This window comes from Pyxicephalus adspersus, chromosome 1 (genome assembly GCF_032062135.1).
Source record: "Pyxicephalus adspersus chromosome 1, UCB_Pads_2.0, whole genome shotgun sequence".
NCBI classification, from domain to species: Eukaryota; Metazoa; Chordata; class Amphibia; order Anura; family Pyxicephalidae; genus Pyxicephalus; species Pyxicephalus adspersus.
The window spans coordinates 17,849,556-17,873,245 of record NC_092858.1 but is presented as its reverse complement, the minus strand read 5'-3'; the positions used below and the strand labels follow the sequence as shown (position 1 = coordinate 17,873,245).

Genomic DNA, 23,690 nt, shown 5'->3' with positions numbered 1-23,690 from the left:
GGCAGAGCCACGGGCCATGTCCCCCTTATAAAAACAACCCACACACTCTCCCATCCCAGGCTCAGGCTGGTGGACGGGTTGTGTCAATGGCTCAGATCTGCGATGGGAGAGTTGGCTAGTTCTGGCATCATTACGACACTATGGGGGACGTTTCTTCCCCTTTGAGTGACACACAGCTTCCTGCACATGCATGGTCCAGATTCCATGATTTTTGTGGTCCATGAAGTCCGAAAGGTTGGCGAGCACTGGTTTAAGACATCCCTATGTGTATATATACATTTAGATGTGTCTTTGGAATATATACTTGGTCATATTGTCCTTTATATATTAGAATACATTTAAAATGCTGTGTGTATAATATGTAGGGAAATATGTACATATATTGTGAAATGAAATGTGTCCTCACCATCACTAATAAGCCCAAATTTCACGTAAGTGAGAATTAAAAATAATTTTCTCATGTGTAATCAGCATTACAACATGCTGTGATCCCCCAATGCTTATTTGTTTGGGAAAATGAAATGTTCTCCTCCCTCCATCATCACTATTCAGGGTTAATGACGTAGTGAGACAGGATGGAGACACAGCTACTAGTTTTTTCATCGCTGGTATTCTAACCTGAGATATTGCCCAACATTATAATATGTACTCATAGCAGCAAAACAGACATTGATGTTCATGGAAGATCAGGTTACATCCATCACACAAACTTACACACACTTTCCTTGGCCTTACAGAGATTTCACATGCTTGTCACAAATAACATGTTATCACCTGCAGCAAATAAAATACAAGGTTTTACAGACATTGCAAACATTTTTAACAGCATTTTCATATATAATAAAACAATATATATAGTATAATAAAAAAATAGTCTGTGAAAGTTTATTTAATGTCCAAAACTAAATCCATCAACATTTGTACTGCAAGATTTTATTGCAGTACAAATAGCATTGTCTTCCTGATAAAGAAAGTGAAAAATCAACTGATCTTCCAACAGCGTCAAGAGCTGATAAAAAAGTGTTACATGAACAAGTTAGAAAAACAAAAACTGATGTCATAGACAATTGTTAGCAGCAACATGACCAGGGTACAGTGTACGAAGCTATCGCTGCCACCCCCACAACTAGTCTTTTCCACCATTCCCCAACATCTATTCATAATTAAAACCAAGACACCATTTTTGGAAAAAACTGGCCACGGCAGCCCTTTATTAACACCAATATTTTAACAACATATATTTTTTATAATAAAACGAACTTTTATTTCATATCACCCAACATTTAAATATAACAGTAAAACCACCTTCTTATAAGTCCATGAAAGTCACCAAAATCATGCTCCCTTATCCAGCTGCCTCCGATCCACAGCTAGGCCCCCAGACGCTCATACACCGCCTCGGGGACATTTAATATTTTTCTCTTCTCACCAAACCTACCCTCCACAACAACCAAGTGTCATGCAAGGCGACCCTTATCACCCAAAAAAACAATCCTTTTTTGGGTCCCAACTCCCCTAAATTCTCCATTACCCCAATTCTAATTTTCATGGACCCCAAAAAACCATGTCCTTTTGCTGCCATGACAATTGCCGTACACAAACCTCACATCATCAGGCAGGGAGCATGGGAAAGCTCCTTCCAGTGATTCTTTTAAAACTGCTTCTGCCACCCCTCAACCCCCTCTTTTAAACCCATTCCTCCAGCCCTCCCCTGTACCAAATACCCCCAATCATATTCTCCTATTTTCCCGCACTTTTTTCCTGCATTTTTTTTTTTTTTTTTATAATTTTAACCCTTACTCCTTAGTCTTCTCTACTTCCCCTGTCATGAGGCCCTATGCTTAATTTTTGCTTCAGGCCTGCTGGAGAGTTGGACCACTGCACTCACAAACAAAAAGCAGCCTCAGTCTTTGGCAGCTTAACACTCTTCCTTCCTGCACAACTGTGCCGCTCAGGGTGGAAGAAACACAAAAGCATATTTATTACTCTATCTCTAGTTTAACTAAATTACAGTAATGGGTATGAGCAGGCCACAAATGGAGCTTATTGGTCTATATGGGGCATGATACTTTTCAGTATTGCCCTGCGTATCAGTCCTAAGAATATTGTATGCTGGCTTAGGGGTGGAGGGGGATACTTCAACCAAGGGCTTTGCAAGCAGGAAAACTATAATGGGGAAACAAACGCTTCCTTTCCAGTGGAGAAATACAATCTGGCTGCAGTCTATCTTTAAAGCAAACCTGTGGTTTATTTATGCGGGTAAGGAAACAAAATTTTGTCCTGGGTAAACTCTGACCTGAGCAACATAGAGATTATATATATCTTCTCCTAATTTATGGGCAAGGCATGATAACCATCCTAGGCATCTGGAGGTCATGGTGGTGCTTACATTTATTATAACGAAGTTATTACTCACCCATCCTTTGGTCTCTGCTGTCAGTCTCCACTGCATTAAAGACAATAAACTGCCGAAGGAATATACCATTAGTGTTGAATTTCTGGTCCCCCTATTGGTGTGTGGTTACTTTGGCTGGTCCCCCTATCAGAACCGGACATGGTGATGTATAAGCTGGGGGATCCAACCACTAACTAAAATGGGGGCCAGAAATCCCACACTCCCAAAAAGATCAGAATAAGCAATGGTTGATTTCTAATACAGTGAAGATGGCCATGGCAAGACAAGTGGGTTTTAACTATCTCATTAAACTATTTGCCTTGCCCTGATTAGGCAGGGTACACAGGCTCAATGGTTCTCGCCAATTGGCTCAGGGCTGATATTGGCCGAGAATCTAGCGTGTACAGCGCTCTTCGTCCATCATTCGAACAACTGTCATGGCAGATCTACAGACGATGGATGACAAACGATCTTAATAGAAATGAAGGGGAGAGAGCGCAGCGGGGTGCCGTACTGTAGATCTCCCCCTCTCCTCTCCATACAGCAGAACGATGATGTATGTACAGGGCTCGTTCATGCATCGTGTAGTTGTTAGCCGTTGGAAAGAATTGTGAAAGATCCTTTCCAATGACAATTATTGCACGTGTGTACATAGCCTTAGACAAAGAAGAGATATGTTTTAAGCAACAAAAGAAAATAATAAAATAAAGATTTTTATCACATTTATTATCTTTGAGGTATCCTATGTTTATTTAAATCAAAATCGCCACTAACCTCAACAATAAAAACTGAGTGTTTTAAAAATGTATATAGACATCTACTTTACAGAAAAAACTGCATGCCAAAATGATAAGCAGATCCACAGAAATCAATAGCTGGATTTATATGCAGAACTCCTTTAATAAAAAGTGGATGTTGATAACAAAAACTCCAAAATGATCCCTGGAACCCTTCATTATAAACACTGGAGCAATAGGGAAGCTAGGTAGGTGAGAGAGGTGAAACCAAATCTTACTTTTGCAGGATTTACATGTAATGTCTGCTACCCACTCCTTTCTCATAACCTCTTCACATGCACAGCTCCAAGACCTTTCTAGAGCTGCCTTCCTTGTCCTATTCGACTTGCTCCCATGTTTTCAAACTTGCCTACCCGTCTTCTGTCTCCTAAACCCTCACTATTACCCACAATTCCATATCCCCTTATATGTGTTACTTCCCCCTCCTCTTAGATTGTAAGCTCTTCGGGGCAGGGAGCTCTCCTCCTCCTGTGTCACTGTCTGTATCTGTCTGTCATTTACAACCCCATTTAATGTACAGTGCTGCGAGATATATCACCGCTATATAAATACTGTTTAATAATAATATTAATAATAATAATAATAATAATAATACAGAAATGTATGTGTCATCTAATCTTTGTGACAGTTTTTATTGCAAGTTAGGTTCTGCCTATAAATGTTCTAATATATACTCAGTAAATTAAATAAAATACTGTATATCTGTGTTGATCTAATCAATCTCAGCATTTTCTTTCTCCTCTTTCAGACTTTGAGTAGGAAGTTATTTTTCTGCACACTAAAGAATAAAGACCAAATACTGTGTGGTTCTTTATGCAACTCTGTACTTCCCACACATGAATCTGCTGAGGGCATATTTACTTTAAGATATCCTTTCAAAAAAAAGTCACGGATGTATAGGTTTTTCTGCCTTACACCACAAACCAGAAAGTGTATTGGGAGGATTGGGGAGTAATCATATTTACACTTCTCTGGTCAGGGGCTGCTCCATGTTTCAGTGGGGTGACTCATGGCCTCATACTATTTAAGCAGCCGGCTTTGTATCTGGCAGCCACAGAAGATTCTCAGCAGAAGAAGCCAAACATGACCCCTGCAATGCTAAGAACCATAGTTCTCCTGGCTAGCCTGGGCTGTTGTCTATCAGTCCCCATTCCTCAGGAAGACAGTTCCGAATTTACAGAGAATGATCTTCGCTTGGCACAGGTATGTCATGGCTTCTATATTGACATAACTTAGATGTCACTAGGTCTTTTCAAATACTTTTTATATTTACCTATACCCTTACCTAACTCCTCTTTTGAACCTCAGTAAAAATTATATCTTTTTGAAAGGTAAAGATGCTAAAGGTTTTCATTCTATATTAACACAAATACACTCTTTTTCTTATCCTCCACTTATTGCCTTTTATAATAAAGATGTACACCGGTCAACAAGTGCATGCTTCCATCAGTAGATCAACACTGTGCGTATTCGTTACTGATCTACGGTTAGTCTGAAGAAAGTATTTCCAACTGAATAGGTTTATTTCACTGATTAAAAGTATTCCTTTTTCACCATATTAAAGGATCCAAATACCTTATTAGAATAAGTTACTGTTTTAAAATGTTATTTCTAAAGTGCAGGGACCCAGAGCAAAAACCCAGAAACCACTCAACGAAAGTTAGCCCAGTACATGGTGGATTGTGATTGGCTACTACGCCATAATGCACCTAAAATTTTGACTTTTTCTTAGTGCTTTTCTCTTTATTCACAGTTGATGTTATTTAAAGTGGGCTTTCAAATATGTTTAGACAGCCCTTTTATGTAAGGTAAAAAGTACCTTCTTTTTTTGGGGGGGTTAAAACCCTTTAAAAAAAAAGGGGTCAAGCCCCTCCCCTTCTGTCTTCTGCAGCAGCGATAAAGACAGAATGGGAGCACAGACCCTCTTGGGATACTCATATAACGCATTCCAGGAGGCTTCTGGCTTTTTGTATATGCCTGATCTCGGAGCTTTTTCTTCAATGGGGAATGCACAGTGAGTTTATACTCAACTCCACACACAGGCCAGCCTTCCTTTCGCAGCACCCGCGGACATCTGGCACAGTTCTAGAGAGCAGGCAGCGGGGACGTCTCAATGTGTATTTAGTGTAGGAAGCAAGACCTAACAGCTGTTTCTGCGGAACAGCGCCATCAAAACATCACTGGCCAAACAGTGTACTACATTCCCTGTACTGAAAATGCGATATGAAATTCATGCCGGAAAACTGAAGGAACCAGTTAATGGATGGCCAGGTTTTCGTTTGTCAACCTGTAATTCAGTCTACATGATAAAAAAACATTAAATAAAGTAGTTAAACAGCACATAAAATTGCATTCATACATGTAGCTGTAAAACAACTTTTTAGGTTAATATTGATATGGCAAGTTGATATACCAGTTGTAACTATTTTTTTTGTCTTTGTTTTGTTGGGTCTTTACATTTTTTTTTAGGTTTCCATATTGTTTAGTAATGGCCTCTACATGACAATGTAATATTCACTTGGGCACGGCATCCTATAAACCTTCACTTTCCCCATGCTAACCATTTTCATCGGATGTGATACCCAATATTTATAAGTTAATGGTAATAAAATAAATTCTTTTTGTTCTCCAATAGAAATATCTCAGCACTCTGTATAGCTCTGCTGCTAACCCAGCTGGAATTCTAAGGCGCAGAGGTGGTAGTGTCCAAGCCCAGCTAAAAGAAATGCAATCTTTCTTTGGGCTGGAAGTGACAGGAAAACTAGATGAAGACACCTTGGAAATTATGAAGAAGCCAAGATGTGGAGTCCCAGATATTGGTGAATACAACTTCTTCCCACGGAAGCTTAAATGGCCCAGAATGAATATCACATACAGGTATATTTTATATTTATATACAGGTAGTCCCCGGGTTACATACGAGATAATGACTGTAGGTTTGTTCTTAAGTTGAATTTGTATGTAAATCAGAACAGGTACATTATTTTAATCAATGCAATTAGGACAGATATTTGTCTCAACATATTATCAGGCAGTGTGGTGTCAGTTACTGTATAAAAACCTCACTGTAAGTTAATCGCAAACAAAGCAAAAAAAAAATGTATGGAACCTAGACATTCATTTACTTCTGGAGCAAGCTGTGCTTTGATATGCAAAAAGAAACAACTTCAGAGTTAGTCTTGTTCATTAAAGGGTTACAAGAGGTTGCAGAACAGCAAAAGACTTCTTCTGCAAGCCATGTGAACCGCCCCTCCCCCTAATAAGCCTCCTTCCTGCACATGAGCAAGCAGGGAAGCCCCGTTCGTATCTAGGAGTTGTCTGTGTGTCGGATGTCCTTTACTCGGGGACTATCTGTAATGTATCATCATCTCTCAGTTAACAGATACAGCTGCTATATGCCATTTGTTTCCTACTATACATTATAATGTTTGTCCTGACTTCATAGCCAATTCATAATACAGCTCCTTGTGGGTTTACACACTTTGTGTATGTTAATGCTTAGTGGAGGAGTAACTGGGATGTGTCCTTGTCCATATAGTTTGTGCTAAAAGGAGTCCCTCTTTGTAGTGCTAAAAAAGTTGGGAGGTATATTCTTGCAGGTCTGACCAGTAAAGTTTAGCAAATTGCAAATAGAAAACTCTATTTTACAAGTATTGCTCTCATGTCTTTTGTGAATACTACCTTTGCTTAGCTATTGGATGTTTGTAATCCAAACAATATTTAGAAAGATTTGTTTTTGCACAGGATCACTATCCAAAGCTGGGGAACACACGTGCCAGCCCAGTCAGCATTTTGGAAAAACATAAAGCATTAGTGGTTTTGTAAGACTTTTACAAATCCTTTTTTTTTTGTAAAGAGAATCTGTCAACTTTTTTTGTAGGATCTGGTTGGCTCCTGTGGTTATTGTGGTTTTTACATTACCAAGTGTGTATTAGATTACTGCTCAGTGTGAACAAAAATGTCTAGTGACATTGTCAATGTCACCGTTATTCAAATATTCATTGATTTTTAACTTAAAGTTCTACTTTATTAATTTATTGCCTAGTACTAAACTACTTTCATTTTATTTTGATAGAATCATGAACTACACTCCCGATTTACCCCATGCAGATGTGGATAGAGCTATCAAAAAGGCTCTAAGAGTATGGAGTGATGTCACCCCATTAAATTTCACCAGACTGCGGTCTGGCACCGCTGATATCATGATCTCTTTTGGAAAGAAAGGTGGGACAGCTCCAAGAAATGTTTATGTACTTCCAGTATATATACAAGAGAAATGCCGAAGGAAAGTTTGTATTTGTTGTAATGTTTGTCCATACCACAGCCTGATTTTATAGCCAATTCATAATACAGTTCCTTGTGGGTATATCTACATTTTTGTTTTAATTTTTAGTGGTTAAATAACCAGGGCATGGAAAGGATGTGTTCTTTTTCCTTAACTCAGCAAAAAAGCAATGTTATTGGAGAAGAGCCAGTCAAAACTTTTTGAGATGATCATGTGATTTGGCTCTCCCCCCAAGGATTTTTTTTCGAAAGTGCTCCACTGGCTTTGAAGTCCCAAAGCCACCAGAGTGTTAAGACCAATTGTGAACACTATGCTGTATTTTAGCAAAAACTTTGCTTTATGTATTTTTTTAAGCAGTGGTATGTCCCTAGCAAGTCCATACGCCCCTTAATAAATGTTCCCCCGAATATCTATTGAGATTGGGAGGTATGGTCCATACAGTGTTTCTGGACCTGAGATTGAGGTAAATATTGATTGGATGGTTATAGAACCTCTACGGGTGACTTGGGTATTGGGTTTATAAAACTCATTGTCTAGTTTGTATTAGTGTTGGATAAAGACATAAATCTCCAATTAGATTGGAATAATCATTATTTTCTACCCACCCATCCATTTATGCTTGGCCTGCAGACACCTTTGCCAAAACAGTACAAACCATTTCCACACAATTTGAATTGTGCAATTTACTTGAATATATTATATAAATGTGAGCTATATTGCCTGAAGTAACAGTTGTATTTCTCTTTCTTATAGAGCATGGAGATTTCTATCCTTTTGATGGCCCTAATGGCTTGCTGGCTCACGCTTTCCCCCCTGGTGAAAAACTTGGAGGGGACACCCATTTTGATGATGATGAATATTTTACAAATGACTATAGAGGTAAATGGTGTTGGTGGGACCTGACATTGGATATGGATATTGTCTTTTCATTTGTTCATGTGTCTGTTTGGTGTCGTCAGGGCTGAAATAACCATTTTGATCCACCAAGTTCATTTACAAAACTAGAACAATGTCTGAAATCCAGATTGCTTAGGTATAAATAACACAATACTGTACACCCATACATGTTTATAGCAAACTTTTGCAAAAAATTAGGGGTTCTTGGTTTTCCTATGATCCCTCTCTGGCTATACATAAAGCATATTGTTATTGAAACTTAATGCCAATAAAGGGTCAACTGACAAAGCTGGAGGAAAGCTACCAAACCAGGTCCTAAACACGTTTTGCAACATATGTGAACCAATATTCCCTGTTTTCATGCAAAAGTTATCTAGAAGCTTGTATTGATGTACAGCAGAGCCCAGATGTTGAATTGAGACTAAGTTACTAAAGTTTAACTGCCTGCACTAATATATGTACAAGACTAAATAATCATCAGGAGAAAGGTTTAGGATTGGCTTTAGAAAAATTTAAAATCACAATATAACGCTACTAGAGGTAGTCCATATCTCAAACATAATAAAACCACTAATTAAATTAAATATGGCTGTAAAAAACAGACCTTGCAACACAGATGCTTTAAATTAAAAAAAAGTGTGAAATGTCTGGCTTGGAACAGAACTAAATCTTAACATGTAATACATATAGAAAGTAATATAAATATATTGTGCCAAATTGCTTACGTTTTGCAGTAAAACAAACCTGACCTGTCCATGGCTTTGTGGTATAATGATAAGCGGCACATCTCTGGACTATATTCAAGCTTTGTATTTTGAAGTAGAGGGAAGTAAATATAGTAAGTGTCCATTAGATAATTATAGGCTGCGATCTATGCTAAGGGTGAATAGTCTTGTAAACACAAAGAGAAACTCTAGATTTAAAAATCCCACTTTCTTATTTATTTAGCTTTATATGTATTGGGAAGATACTGATTTTGAATCATACTTCAATATTATAAACACTGTTGTGTTTGTCAAGAAATTGATGACTTGCAATGAAATAATTTTGTATCATAATAATATCTTGCAGGATACAATTTGTTTATTGTGGCAGCTCATGAGTTTGGTCATGCCTTGGGTCTGGACCACTCTAAGGATCCAGGATCACTTATGTATCCAGTTTACACATATTCTGAAAGTGGTAGTTTTGTCCTTCCTGATGATGATGTGCAAGGGATCCAGGAGCTGTATGGTGAGTAGAAACATTTATGGCATTGGACTGAATTAAAGTGTAAGTGAAGGAAAAACAAAATATATACTGAATTTGGATAAAGTTGACAAAAATTAAATGTTCTTTCAAGTTTCTATTGTTTTCTGTGTCCCCACTGGAAAAATTCACAGAATCTTTCCCATGGAAATAAAAATAATTAGTTGTCCAGGTGATCATTGTCACTAGGACAGAAAATGAGCGGAAATCCAACATTTTGAGTTGTCATCAAAGCAGTAGTAATGTCTGGTACCATGTTGGCATGAAGAAGCTACCATATAAAAATAAATATTTAATACTAGTGTCTAAAAGCATGTGCCTTCAACTGCAACCTAATGTTCATTGTTGTAGTCTGGGATCCCCGAATTGTCACAAGGAACATGAAAAGCTACATTTCACTGGCGTTGGATAAGGAGGGTGCATTACCTTGGAATTTGAGTGTCAAGGCCAGAGAGTTGGGTTATGGAGCACACCTGAGATTTAGCTTCAAGAAAAGATATATTTAGTAAAATCCTAGGCTCTCATATTTGTCTTCACATTAGGTCAAATGTCATTATTTAGCTTGGAATGGTCAGGTTTTCAATTATATGCTTCAACTATATTTTCATTTTATTGAGCTCATGTTTTTGTAATTTTGCTGATCAGTTTAGAAAATATTGGATTAAGTTTATTGTACAATGGAACTTTGTAACACATGATAATATTAGAACTGTTGCCCCTGCCCAATAAATATCAGTATTATAAAAAGTACTTTAAGCCAATTAGATATCTTTGAGCAGCCTGTTCTAGTCCTACCTGTAAAAGATAATAAGTTGCTATATTTTATTCCAAAGTACTGCTTTGTATCCACAATAAATAGTTCAAGTTAATCAAAAGAGTTCTGATAAATTTTGTAGGACCTGGAAACAAGGACCCTAACCCCAAACATCCAAAAACTCCAGAGAAGTGTGACCCTGAACTGGAGATCGATGCTGTGACTGAACTCAGAGGGGAAAGATTTATCTTTAAAGACAGGTTAGTTCACATTTTGAAGAAATGTTACCTATCTTAAAGATTTCTGATAAACTAAGATAAAGTCAGAAAAGGCAACAGTAGTGCTACTTGCATGGTGACTCTAAAGTCTCAGATCTTGTACAACCTTCTCTTCTTGCTTATATGTCATTCACATGTGGGAAAGAATTTAATATAATCAATTGGGGGAACACTTGAACCAGTGACCATATAGGTCTGTATTTTATGAGAGGAATGGCATTTTACAAGATGAAGATACTGCAGGACATACATTTGAGCCACTCCTATGGCAACTACCGGTAGTCAAGTCAAGGTTACATTTTAAAGTCTTATATTTGACCAGACTGATCAATGTGCTTACTAATAATTGTATAATTGAAACCAATACACAACATACATTATTGATTAAATAAAAAAATGCATATTCACAAAAAGCTTTTAAAGGGGGTTATAGCGGTACCGCCATATTTCCATTCCAGAGTAACCCAAAAAATTCACTTTCAATACCATATAAAGGAAAAACATTTTATATCCTTTTTGTGCAGATTCTTTTGGAGAGTTCACCCACAGATGACAGATGCTGAGCTGACCATGATTAAATCTTTCTGGCCTGAACTTCCCAATAAAATTGACGCAGCATACGAATACCCACAGAAGGATCTTGTGTATGTTTTCAGAGGTGAGCTTCCCATATTTAGCAAATATGGATAATCGTTAAGAATATAACCATAAAAAGTGCACAGGGTTTACCAGTCACTGGGTCCATCAGTTTGGGGGCCCTATCACAATTGTTTTTCCTGTTAATTATCAGTTGTAGGCTCCAATGATATTTAGAGTAATAAATGGTAGCATGGTTGTTGATGGTGGGCTTCTCCAAATTCCAAAATACCACAAGCAAACTTGTTTATTGCAATCATAAATCTATTATGTAACATGGAGAAGTCATCAATGCAACACCATGATTTATTCTAGAAGAGGTTGGTTAGGATATCTTACCACCAGATTCCTTAACAAAGCCAACATGTGATTTAAAGTAAAAAGAAAGGCTAAAACATTGTTTTTGAGAAGGTTGACAATTATAAGAATTGACATAATATATAAGTAAAAATTTAGTTACTATGTAGTGATTTACTGGTCAAGTAATGTCATACGGAACAAGCACCTCTTACCCTCCCAGTATCAATGCCCATATGGAAAAAACAAGATTGAAGTAAAAAATCAATGAACCCAAAACCCCAACTAATGTTTTTCCTGTAGGCCTTATGGGTATTTAGTGATGTGTGAACCATGGAGCCTATGTGTAGACTACGCTGAATTGGGTGGGTGTCCAAGTTGGATAAGCTGGCATGCAAATGATGATAGTAGAGGTTAACATTCAAAAATCCGGTCACCTCCGGACCTGAGAAGTGCCGGATTTTCAAAGATTCTGGATTTTTGAAGGTTATACTCACCTCCACACACAGGCCAGCTTTCCTCTCGCAGCACCCGCGGACATCTGGCACAGTTCCAGGGAGCAGACAGCAGGGACGTCTCAACGTGTATTTAGTGTAGTAAGCAAGACCTAACAGCTGTTTCTGGAGAACAGCGCCATCAAAACATAAGTGGATAATCAGTGTACTACAGTCCCTGTATTGAAAATGCGCTCTGAAATTAATGGTGGAAAACTGAAGGGACTGGATTATCGATGGCTGGATTTTCAATTGTCAACCTGTACTAGGAATGATTACCTTGCTGTCTATGTAAATGTAAGAATAGTTACTCTGAATTTATACTGTATTTGTACTGATTGCTTCCTATTTTATAATTAGGTTACATTGTAGAAACAGGTTATGAGGTAATTAAAAACTTTTGCATAGAAACTATATTTTTGTTATTCATATTTTTTTAGGTAAAAAAATGTGGGCTATTAACGGCTATGATATAGTAGAAGGATATCCCAAAAAACTCCATGAACTTGGACTGCCAAAGACCCTGAAGTCTATAGACGCCGCTGTTCATAATGATGCCACTGGGAAAACTCTGTTTTTCATAGGGGAAAAATATATGAGGTAGGAAACTGTTATTTAGTTTTTTTTTACTTTTATACACTACACATTGCTGTTTTAATTGTTCAACTGGACACAAATATTATGAGCAGTTCAAGGAATGCGATATACCAACTCAAGAACTCCCAATTATTGAGCAGTGTTGGTATAGAAAATGGGCAGGAGTGCTCCCATTGGTTGTTGGAGAGTTCTTTTGGATAAATGTCAGATCAAAAACAGAATGGGCATCTGTGATCAATGTATGATTGCTACACTGAGTAAAATCCTAATTTGAAATAATTGTTAAATTCCACGTTTTTACAGAATCTAATCCAATCTATTGAAAACATCTACTGTATAGCCACCTTAGACCAGGGATTTAATGTTTGTATAGTTGGGAAAATCTTGTTTACAGATTTAAAAATTAACACTTGTCTTTTAGTAGTACACTATTTTCTTCTGATTGAATTTTTATGTTTTGTGTTTTATTCAGTTATGATGAAGAAACTATGACTTGGGATAAAGGTTACCCCAGATCCATAGCAGATGATTTCATGGGAATTGGAGAAAAAGTTGATGCAGCATATCGGAGAAATGGTAAATATTGGGTGTCCATGCCATCTTTTGTTTGTTTTTTTATTTCACCATCATTTTGTATTTTGTTTACCTTATACAAAACCTAAAGGAACTCTTCCCATTTTTCCCAATACAATACCATCTTTTCATTTATTACATGTTATGGTTGTGAATAGCACAGTCATACCACAAACTGCATATGGGGTCCCTCTGTATCATTGAATTCATGTGTTTTCAGGAAAGAGGACTGTTAGTACTAGGTAATTTTGTTCTTCTAACTTTGTAGCAACAGTTTTGGAAAGACTACTCTTTTGCACCATAACTGCAAACCAAGCTAGCACCATAAAGACATAGTTTGATGAATTTGGAGAAGATGGAGTGGCCAGTATTGAGCCCTGAAGTCACCCAATTGTTTTTGAGATGAACTGAAATGCTGATTGTGAGCCAGATCTTCTCCAACATGATTACCTAACACCAGACATGTTTTAACTGAATGGACACAAATTCCATTGCCATACAATGAATATGTAAAAAGCTTCTGTTGTAAGGAAAAGAATCAAGGGGGCAAAACTCCATATTGATCTCAGTGGTGAAATGGGATATTCTTATTATGAGTATGATGGTCTGCGGTCAGTTTCTGAGATTTTGTTTGTTTCTTGATTGTATTTTAACTGTGTGGTAAGATTGTTTTGGTCAGTCCTATCAGTAAAATTGTTTTGGTCAGTCCTATCAGTAAAATTAGATAGAAATAGATTATTTGATGTTTCTGAAAATCAGATGTCATTTCCTATAGATACATTGAGCCAATGCTTATTTTGTAATGATCTTTGTTGGAATGTTTTCTAAAATGTTGTAAAATTCCCCATTCTAGGTTACATATACTTTTTCAATGGACCTATTCAGTATGAATACAGCATCTGGAGCAAGAAGGTCACTCGTGCCATGAAGACCAACTCTATATTGTGGTGTTAATTCTATAAATATTTTATGTCCCTTAAATCAGGCTGCTGAGCAGTCCTTTATAAGTCTCTATCTAGTGTATCTCACACTGTATAATAAATGGCGCTGGATAGCTGAAGATACAGTGATACAGTTTTACGGTTTCGGTGAAAAAATCAAAATACAAAATAACATTTCAGTATCTAAGATGTGATTGTGGTGGCTGATGTTCCTTTTCTTTAAGGTTTGTGTCTACCAGTAATTATGGTTTCAACCATTTGGGAATTAATACTTATATGACTACTGCCTAACTATTCACTGAGAACTGGAGGCACCATTGAGACATTCCATACCATGGAAGATGTTGTCCCTTTGCTGCTTCTGTCCTCACTGGGTAGATGTATCCTCTCTCTTTGTCACAATTGCCTTTAAAACAGAAAATGAGAGGGAATTCAGAATTTTAGAGCTGTCACCAGAGCAAGAGCAAATCAAGTTTTCTCTGATTTCATGTTGCATCTACAAGTCAGGGAGTGACAGGAAGACCTCCCAACCAAAAAGACAGCAAAAACAACCTGCTAAAGGGATTATTTATTCTTCCCTTCTGTTTCCAAAACTGAAAAAAAAGAACGATCAGATTATGTGGTACCTGTGGTATGTGTGAATGTTGCCATTTTCTTATCGTTTTTTTTCAATACGTTTTGCCAATAATAGCGAGAAATTCGATAAAGTATCTTTTTAAACCAATTTTTCCAGAAGTATCTATCTCCTTGGGCCCTTCTGTGAACCCCGGGACACATTAGTGATGCATTGGCTGGTGGGTGAAACCATAGAGGGCAGTGAAAGACACAGAGGATATTCATTTTAGAAATAAATTCGAGGGAGGATTTTTCTTTAATGAGCTAACATTTCATAGTTCAGGCAGTGTGATAGGTATGTCTTAACAGATACACTTTGTTATTGGTGACTGTCACTTTTACAGTTACAGTCAAACTTTTGTGAATGTTAATCTAATCCAAAAATCACCTCCGTCCTTTGGTATACAATAAGAATCCAGCAATAAATAGAACAAGACATAAATGTCACAAATAGTGGGCAGGCCCAATCCTGAAAGAATTTTCAAAATATTTTATTGTGCTACTGTTTTTTTTGATAGGATATTTTTTTAGATATTTATTGTGCCGCATTTTAAGAAATGATGTTTTTTTTCCCATGATTGTTTCATTTTGAGTTGTTCAGTGATATTAGTAAATGTACACATCATGAGGAGTGCTAACCGTTATTAAGGAAGTCCTTCAATAAGTCCATGACAGCTGTTTTATCTTTACTTAGTAGTTAGATCAGGTAAATTCTGATCTGGATATGTGTTGATTGCTTTGCTTGTGTCTACTATTAACTTTACCTGCTGTTTTTATTGAAAGATAAGATAGGAGAGTTAGAACCCTAATTTATAGGAATTGTTCACTTATTTATAGTAAATAGTATCGTAAAACTTGTCAAGACAAACCTACACAAAAATGATAGAACCCCAATACATGACCAGGGAAAGCACTCTTGCTTGGAACTCTTCTTCATAAAGTTTAGGCTGTTTGTCAATGACTCGGGTTAGGCTTACTGCAAATGCTCTTACAGGGATGTGGAAGCCCTGTGAAATGCATTCTTGCTCCTTAGGCTGCCATATTGTTGGTATTTGACCCATGCTAATTGATCCTCGAGTAGTAATTATTCCCATTCAACTGGACTTCTTGTAATAACGTAATGTAAAGGCATTTTACAGCGTTCCAAGATGTAGAACTCAAAAGAGTCAACATTACAAGAACAAGTCCAGTTATTGAATGGTATTAAGTAATACTAGCTATACAAAAACCTTGACAAATTAGAGCCTACACTGACATATTGTGAATTGGATGTATTTACAAGATTAAGTAGCTCCTTTTTTTAAACCATATTTTCGTACGTTAGCCCACAGATTTTGTTTTGAATGAGTCAATTCCAAAATACCAGAAGACATTCCTAAGATTGATTATCTTCAATGCTACAACTCCATCTGTAGCTATATGGATAATCATCGACCAAATGATCACTATGAGTGCTCTTTCTGGCCATGTATGGCTGCCTGTGGTAGAACTAATAAAAATATGCTCAATAAAATGAACACATAATTATATTTATTATTAAATGAATACTGGTGAAACACACAAACAAACATAGAAGAACAGAAGAAGCATTATTGTGGACCAAATCAACATCTGACATAGTTATAGTGCCATAAAAAATGGCTGCCTTTATTGTGTATTGACAATATAAAATGTATATGTTTATGGGCATGTACACAGTGAATATGTTTGTTTTTTTGAATAAAAATAAAATAATTAAAGGAACCACTGTCTGAAGCATTTATTTTAACTACTGGCTGTTTGATCGTTGAGGTGTAACTGCAATTATTATTCTTAAGTATTTATATAGCACCAACATATTACGCAGTGCTGTACATTATATAGGGGATGCAAATAACAGACAGATCCAGACAGTGACTAGGGAGGAGGTGAAGACCCTGCCCAGAAAAGCTTACAATCTAGGAGGTGGGGAAAGCAGCACAATACGATATTGCACAATTATTCCAGGAAGACATTATCCCACCCTGGTGAGCTACATACATTTGTATGATTTGAAGGAACGTGGTTGCAAACCCCGTATCCTATCTGCTGCCTTGTATATGGGGTGGGGATATGTCACACAAATTTCACTTCCTATTTTCTGTACTCCTTAGTTGGAGGCTCTTCCTTCCATAGTCACACAATTACTCCAGAGTTGCAGTAGGAGAAAGGTTGTTGGAATCAACAGTAAGAAATTCACATGAGCAGGAATATAAACTTTTGGGGAAGATACTTGTGAAGAAGGATACAATGATTTAATTCATTTGCCAATTCTAGAAAACTTTAGATTGCCACAGAGTGAAAAAAATAAAAAAGACTTGTGTACCAATTACATATATTATTTAACATTTTCTACAGCATTTAAACCCTAATGGGAAAGAAGAAAGTGAGTTCTTGGACTAAGGGCCATGTCACACTTATCATCCCGTCCTTGGCAACAACTTACCATTGACAATTGCACCCTATTGCATTGAAATATCAAGCAAGCCAGCAAATTTCCTTCAAATGCGATTGTGTATTTGGAAGCTATTGAGATATGCACACCTGAGTCATCTAATTTCCATGGGTAAGAAAACCCTCACTGATCTGGTATTTAGAGTCAGACCTAGGTATACAAGAATTTGAGATATACATTTACTGACATACATTCCTTCCTGGCCACCATGTCCCCATGCTGGTATAGCATACTTCCCACTATTAGATCCAATACTTACATAAATCCCCTCCCAGTTACTTGGCACAACCCCTATTCTCCTAACAAACATCCTGCACCCATCCCCTCGCCCACATCCATTTCAGGCCACCCCCCATTATCCTTCACCAATATACAGATCTTTCTTACCTGTTCCCTTTGCCAACCTCACGCCATAACCAGCCTGCTTATGCTGTCTCCTCCAAGAATTACCTGATCACACCTCACTTTTATCCAACAACCTGTATTGACTTCCCCATTACCTCCATTTACCATTTATTATCACATCCGACCTGCCCCCATCAATCTACGTTGGGGCTGCCAACAGAACATTCTGGGCGCTATACTAAGCAAGCTTCCTGGGTCCCCGTCCATCATGTATTAAAGTTCCAGCATTACCAAAGTGATAATCTTTTAATTTAGGGGCCACTACAGAAGTACCCCTTGTTACCCCTTCCTGGTGGTGGCCCTGATCTGCTCACAGCCCACAATACTACTCTGAATCAAAGCTTACTTACCATCACAAAATGTCATGCACTCCTCCAAAAAACATATCTGTATCAATAACCTATGTTATTGTATTATTCCTTAAGGACCTCAAAAATATCCTTCATGCCCTTTATACCTTTTGGCCTGTTCTGGATGAGGTATACATTACTAGTTTATTTTATGATTTGATGCCCTCACTGATTGCTAGAGCACATTATCCCCAGCAGCAATAAATATAGACAGCTATAGAGGATCAGGAGTCACTCCTGGAAGCATTGGTTTCCCAAAAGAAGTTCGTAATAGAGCTGCCAACTAATTGAGTCTTTTGTATTCCAATTCAATTTTTAATGTAATAGTAAAAAAATGCATTAGGTTAGATGCTTGCAAAATGGCTGTGTGCCTGGATACTGCAAATAATCATTTATTTTTAATCCATGCCCATAGAAAAAACTAAGTTATTGTGGAAAATGAACCAAATCAAAATTTAAAAGCTTTAAACTTTTTTAATTAGTGAGATGCTTCATGTAAATAGTTGATCAACAAATTATTAAAGACTTTTTCTTTTCAGCTGGATGGGAACAGATAGACAAAACACAATGGAGGTAAAGGAATATAGGCTGTTAACATAGGAAAGTGAATTATCCTCTTACATGGGATAAGGCACTTTACTTTTTAAATTATATGAAAAATCTGGTTATTTAAAATTTCCTTGAAGGAGATTGGGTATTTTTTGAGATGTTAGTTTTCACCCCATTCACTAAGATAAGCTGAATTTCCCTTGCAAGTGTATATTCACCTTGGTAATTGAAAAGTCCAAATGAATTTAGTAAACTAACCACAACTCATACAGCATGCTATTGCAAACAACAAGCACTTCTTATTTTATTCACTTGGTGGTGCTATAAATCTATTTATTGGCCAGCCAAGTGTTGCAGGGCTCTCATGCAGTATATTTGCACATTTTAGGTTGACCATAATCCAGTATAATTCAACAAGAAAAATGTATATTTCTAAAAATATTAATAAAAAAAATCAAAAATGAATAAAAAACAATTGCAACATGTGAAGATGTTCCAAAATAGTATAACTATGTATGGAGCCTGAAAATAATCATAACAAATGACATTCTGTGTGCACATTATAACCTGTAATGGTCTCTAGAGTTTTGGATTGGGGACTATGAGCCCGATTTATTAAAGCTCTCCAAGGCTTGAGTGGATACACTTTGATCAGTGAACCTGGGTGATCCAGCAAGCCTGGAATAGATCTGGTCCAGGACTGAAAACATTTGCAACAAATAGCAAATGACTTTTCAAAAATCCATTCCAGGTTTGCTGGATCACCCACGTCTTCTGGCATTCGGCACCTTGCAGCATGGCTGCTCACACTGCACACGGCAGATTTGACAGAAGGCAGCAGAAAACATCACTGACACTGTCACTTACATTCATATTGTATGGGGCCACCACAAGTAAATGCTACATGTGGCGTCTCCCCAATGGTACACTGGCATGAGGAAGCAGTAACTGCATAGCAAACCCTTGGTGTCCTTTTTCCCAGTTATCAGGCTGCTACATTATAACTTTGTTGCAAGTCAAAAGATGGGGCACCTGCAACGAGGGCTGATTTTTGTGACACATTAATGAACAAGATGACAGGCGTTTGCATGCGCTTTCTGTATGTGGTTGGTAGTGGTTGGGACATTTTTGCATCCATCTTGCACTAGCTTCAATACATTATGGGATATATGCTCTCCTGCTGTTTTATTGCTGAAGAATGTGTTTCAACCAATGGAAAATGCACAATAACACCTGCAAAGGTGGTCCTCTTCAAGTCCATGGAAGCATGGAAGCATGGAAGCATAACCCTGATATGTTGCATAAAATTAAAAAAAAAACTGAACCTTAACTTTATCACATGCAGTTGCACAAAAGTGGATTTCAACTGCTCGGATTTGTTTTAATGTAAGCGGTAAAGGAGCATCTGGGGACAGCTGTGTACTGCAGCAATATTTTGGTTTGGTAATCTCACTATATACACACATAGGTTTTAGAGACTCAGTTATTGAGATGAGAAATGTGAAGCTTGGAGTCAGTGGGTTTAAAGGAAGATGACATTGTGAAATCTCTAGTAATCATAGCTGGGAAAGGAAGTTAATGACAGATGTGGTTTCTGCTATATATGCAAGAAGAACAAGTGTATGCACATGTCTATCTGCGGTGGATTTTTTTGGCAATTTTTCTTTTGTAACAATTGCTATAGTGCTGGGCAAATTAAATAAGCCTGATCACTAATATTATTGTTTCTTCATGTTAGGCCTATGAAGGTGACTGGACATGAAGGTACTAAATGATTAACCTCAGGCAACTACCAGTAAATTGGCAAGTGTGCACGTGAGCAAGTTAGATATGCTAGGCCAAATGCTTGTGGGGAAAGCCGGTATGGTAATAGATGGTGCCGAATGCATTGTTTATATTGGAGTATTTGGAGGAGCGGCTGTCATCCATTTTTTTAAGAAGATGACGGAATGAGTAAAAATTCTAGCCTAGGATAAAGGGTAAAGTTGGAAGACTATAGTGCTGTGACAATAAATTATTATTAATAATATTATATTATTAAACAGGATTTATATAGCGCCAACATATTTCACGGCGCTATACATTCAATAGGGGTTGCAAATGACAGACGAATACAGACAGTGGCACAGGAGGACCCTGCCCCCAAGAGCTTACAATCCAAAAGGTGGGGGATGTAACACACAATTTACTAACATCCCACATCAATACTTTTCTGTGCAGTTAGAAACCTTGGAAGAAAACAGTTGGAATATTCTGAAGTAGACAGCAAACCCCGCAGCACCATAGTGCCAACTCTCCTTCTTTGCAGCACCAGAGATCTATCTACTCTTCTGCAATCTCTAGTATACACCAAGCCCTGCAACATCATAGTGTCATACTGCCATCCATTCCAGATTTGCTGGATCACCAAGGTTCACTAATGAAAGTGTATCTTCCCCAGCCTTGGAGAGCTTTAATAAATCAGGACCAATGAGTGGAGAGTTCTAGGACTGGGGGAAGGGAGGTGCTGGGCCTCTGCAGAGAGCCTACTACCTTTAAATAGAAACCAAAGATCTCTGCAGCTATATGGCAAAGAACAGGTTTGCCTATGGATGCTTTTTTAAAAAAAATCTAAGATTTTGCATAGCTTTCATTTTGATGCACATTGAATGTATTTAGCTAAAAAAGCTTTTGGGCTTTAAATATATGTACATGTGATGTAGATCTACAGTTCTTCATGGTTTGTCTGAACATTTACTTAAGATCTCAATTTTCCATCTACAAAAACCTAGAGGATTAGGATGCACATATGGAATTAAAATAGCAATGACTAGTTGAATTTAAATCAAGTATATAATGAAACAAAACGCATGAGCACAGAGGAATGCGTAGTAAAGTCACTGGTATTGTTTTTTTTTTTATTATGGGGTTCAGAGGCATAGAATTACTGTAATGCTGTACTTCCAGATGATTCTTTTTAACTCCACATGTAACAAATCACATGCAGAAGTTTTATAAGCCACATGTCCTTGTGAAATCTGCCAGATAATCATTACAGCAGAAATGTGGGTTTTTTTAAATTGAAGTATGCCAAAGTTAACTATATCAGGATTTTTCATCTTGCCTAGTAATGTTTACAGTAGAGGTTTCCTCTGGACTTTGTCTACACGATTACATGAGTCTAATTTTCCATTGCCTTTGGATGGGATTGAAGCTGACATATACATGGCAGTACACAATTCACTAACCATCACATGCTGCACAGATGCTAATTTCTGACAGTATTTCCAAGCATTAGTGACTTTACTGAGCAGTAACAGACCAATTTGGGATTTTCCCATTTTTTTCACACAGTTCCTTATTCCAGACAGTGTGGTTGTTCTTAATCATGTCATCAAAAATGAAGGTGACAAAACAACCATCAGTTGCCTATCACTGTGTCCTATACAAACATGCATTGAAAGCAAACCCTTCCTGGTCAATGTTAATGCAAGGTTAAGCAAATACTCACCTTTCCCTTCCTTTACTAAATATTGGTCCACCCAACTTTTGGTTGGGTCACCTTTATTACCCAACTTTCTAAACTGAAAAGAAGGGCAGTTTAATGCAAAGTATGCAGGTTTCTTTTTAAATGCAATAATAAGGCTGGGTGAAAGGTTTAACCTCCCTAGCGGTAACCCCGTGTGTTACTCGTGATAGAAAAAAGTTGCTGAAAGCGGTAACCCCGAGTCACACTCAGGGTAGGTAAACCTATAGAAAAGATAGTAAATACAGTGCTTACCTGATCCGCCGGCGTCCCGCGTTGTCCATCTCCACGATCCCTGTCTTCATTCTTCTTCCTCTGGCGTCTTCTGCACACGATGAGTGACCAGGGAGTTGCCGGCGGGGCGGGAAATTCAAAATCCATTTGTATTGCATTCAGTACAAAATAATTGTATTGAATGCAATACATTGGATTTATATGTGTAAAAGCAGTACATTGTTTTCAAGAACATTTATTTTACAGTATATAGAATAGTATGAGTATAATATGTATTCTTTTTTTAAATTAAACATTTTTTTTAAAAAAATGTATAGGTATTTTTTTAATTAAATTTATTATTTTTACATGATTTTGTGTTTCAAACTTTATTATACTCATACTATTATATTATACTGAAAAATAAATGTTCATGAAAAACAATGTACCGCTAGACATATAAAACCGGAAAGAAATGTACCGCTAGGGAGGTTAATGTAGTCAAGGGAAGTAAAAAAAACATTTTATATTATTCAATACAAAACTGTACAAAACAAAAGGATCCCACATGGAGAGGAAGGGGAGACAGAAGGATTTGGTTATAAAGGAAGGACAATCCCTCCAAAAGAGAGACATTTGGAAGTCCAGCATTCATGTGGGAATGATGAATAAATAATTTTGGCTGGGCATGGGGGTGAATTTATGAAGTATACAAAGTTAGAACTTTTTTGGGTTGAGTAAGGAACAGCTAAAACCCCTGCCAGTGTTTTGTCTGAATTAACTTGACAGACTGAGGATTGAAAGAATTCATTTGACAAGCCCAGGTAATAATTTGATGGGTTATTATTTCCTCAAAACATGCTTCCAACTCTTCAGCCAAACACTAAAGTGTTAGGAATACTATATGGCTTCAGTAACCACTCCATTTTGACCATATCTCTCTCCATTAAAATAGTTTTATTTATAAATGTTTTAAACCAAGATTCACATAACTTTACCCAAAATGTACACATTATTGTTATCATTAAAATACAGGATTTATATAGCACCAACCAATTATGCAGCGCTGTACACTAAATAGCGGTTGCAATAGACAGACAAATGCAGACACAGGAGGAGGAGGGGACCCTGCCCCAAAGAGCTTACAATCTAGGAGGTGGGGAAGTACCACACAATAGGAGTGGTGCATTTAACTCAATAATTTATTCAATATTTTCCTAGTTAATTCTGATACAAAAATGATGCCTATTTTGGTTAAATGTTGAGTGAATCTTGGGTGAAATAACTGATAGATCCCAAAAATCTAGATTATATTTTAAAGCTTTTGTAGACAAAAATAGAGCTATTGTCTACTTATAAATGAAAGCTAGAAGATTTGGAGGATTAAC

General features: G+C 37.2%; 1 protein-coding gene across 1 annotated transcript; it reads left to right on the top strand.

Moving 5' to 3' along the window:
* The first annotated feature begins 3,878 nt into the window (after positions 1 to 3,878).
* On the top strand, positions 3,879 to 16,550 carry LOC140324953 (collagenase 3-like). The gene is made up of 10 exons (XM_072403068.1): positions 3,879 to 4,395; positions 5,828 to 6,069; positions 7,268 to 7,416; positions 8,231 to 8,356; positions 9,446 to 9,607; positions 10,519 to 10,636; positions 11,179 to 11,312; positions 12,522 to 12,681; positions 13,151 to 13,254; positions 14,105 to 16,550. The coding sequence occupies exons 1-10, from the start codon at positions 4,276 to 4,278 to the stop codon at positions 14,203 to 14,205; spliced, it is 1,416 nt and encodes a 471-aa protein (XP_072259169.1). The 5' UTR covers positions 3,879 to 4,275; the 3' UTR covers positions 14,206 to 16,550.
* Positions 16,551 to 23,690: the final 7,140 nt, after the last annotated feature.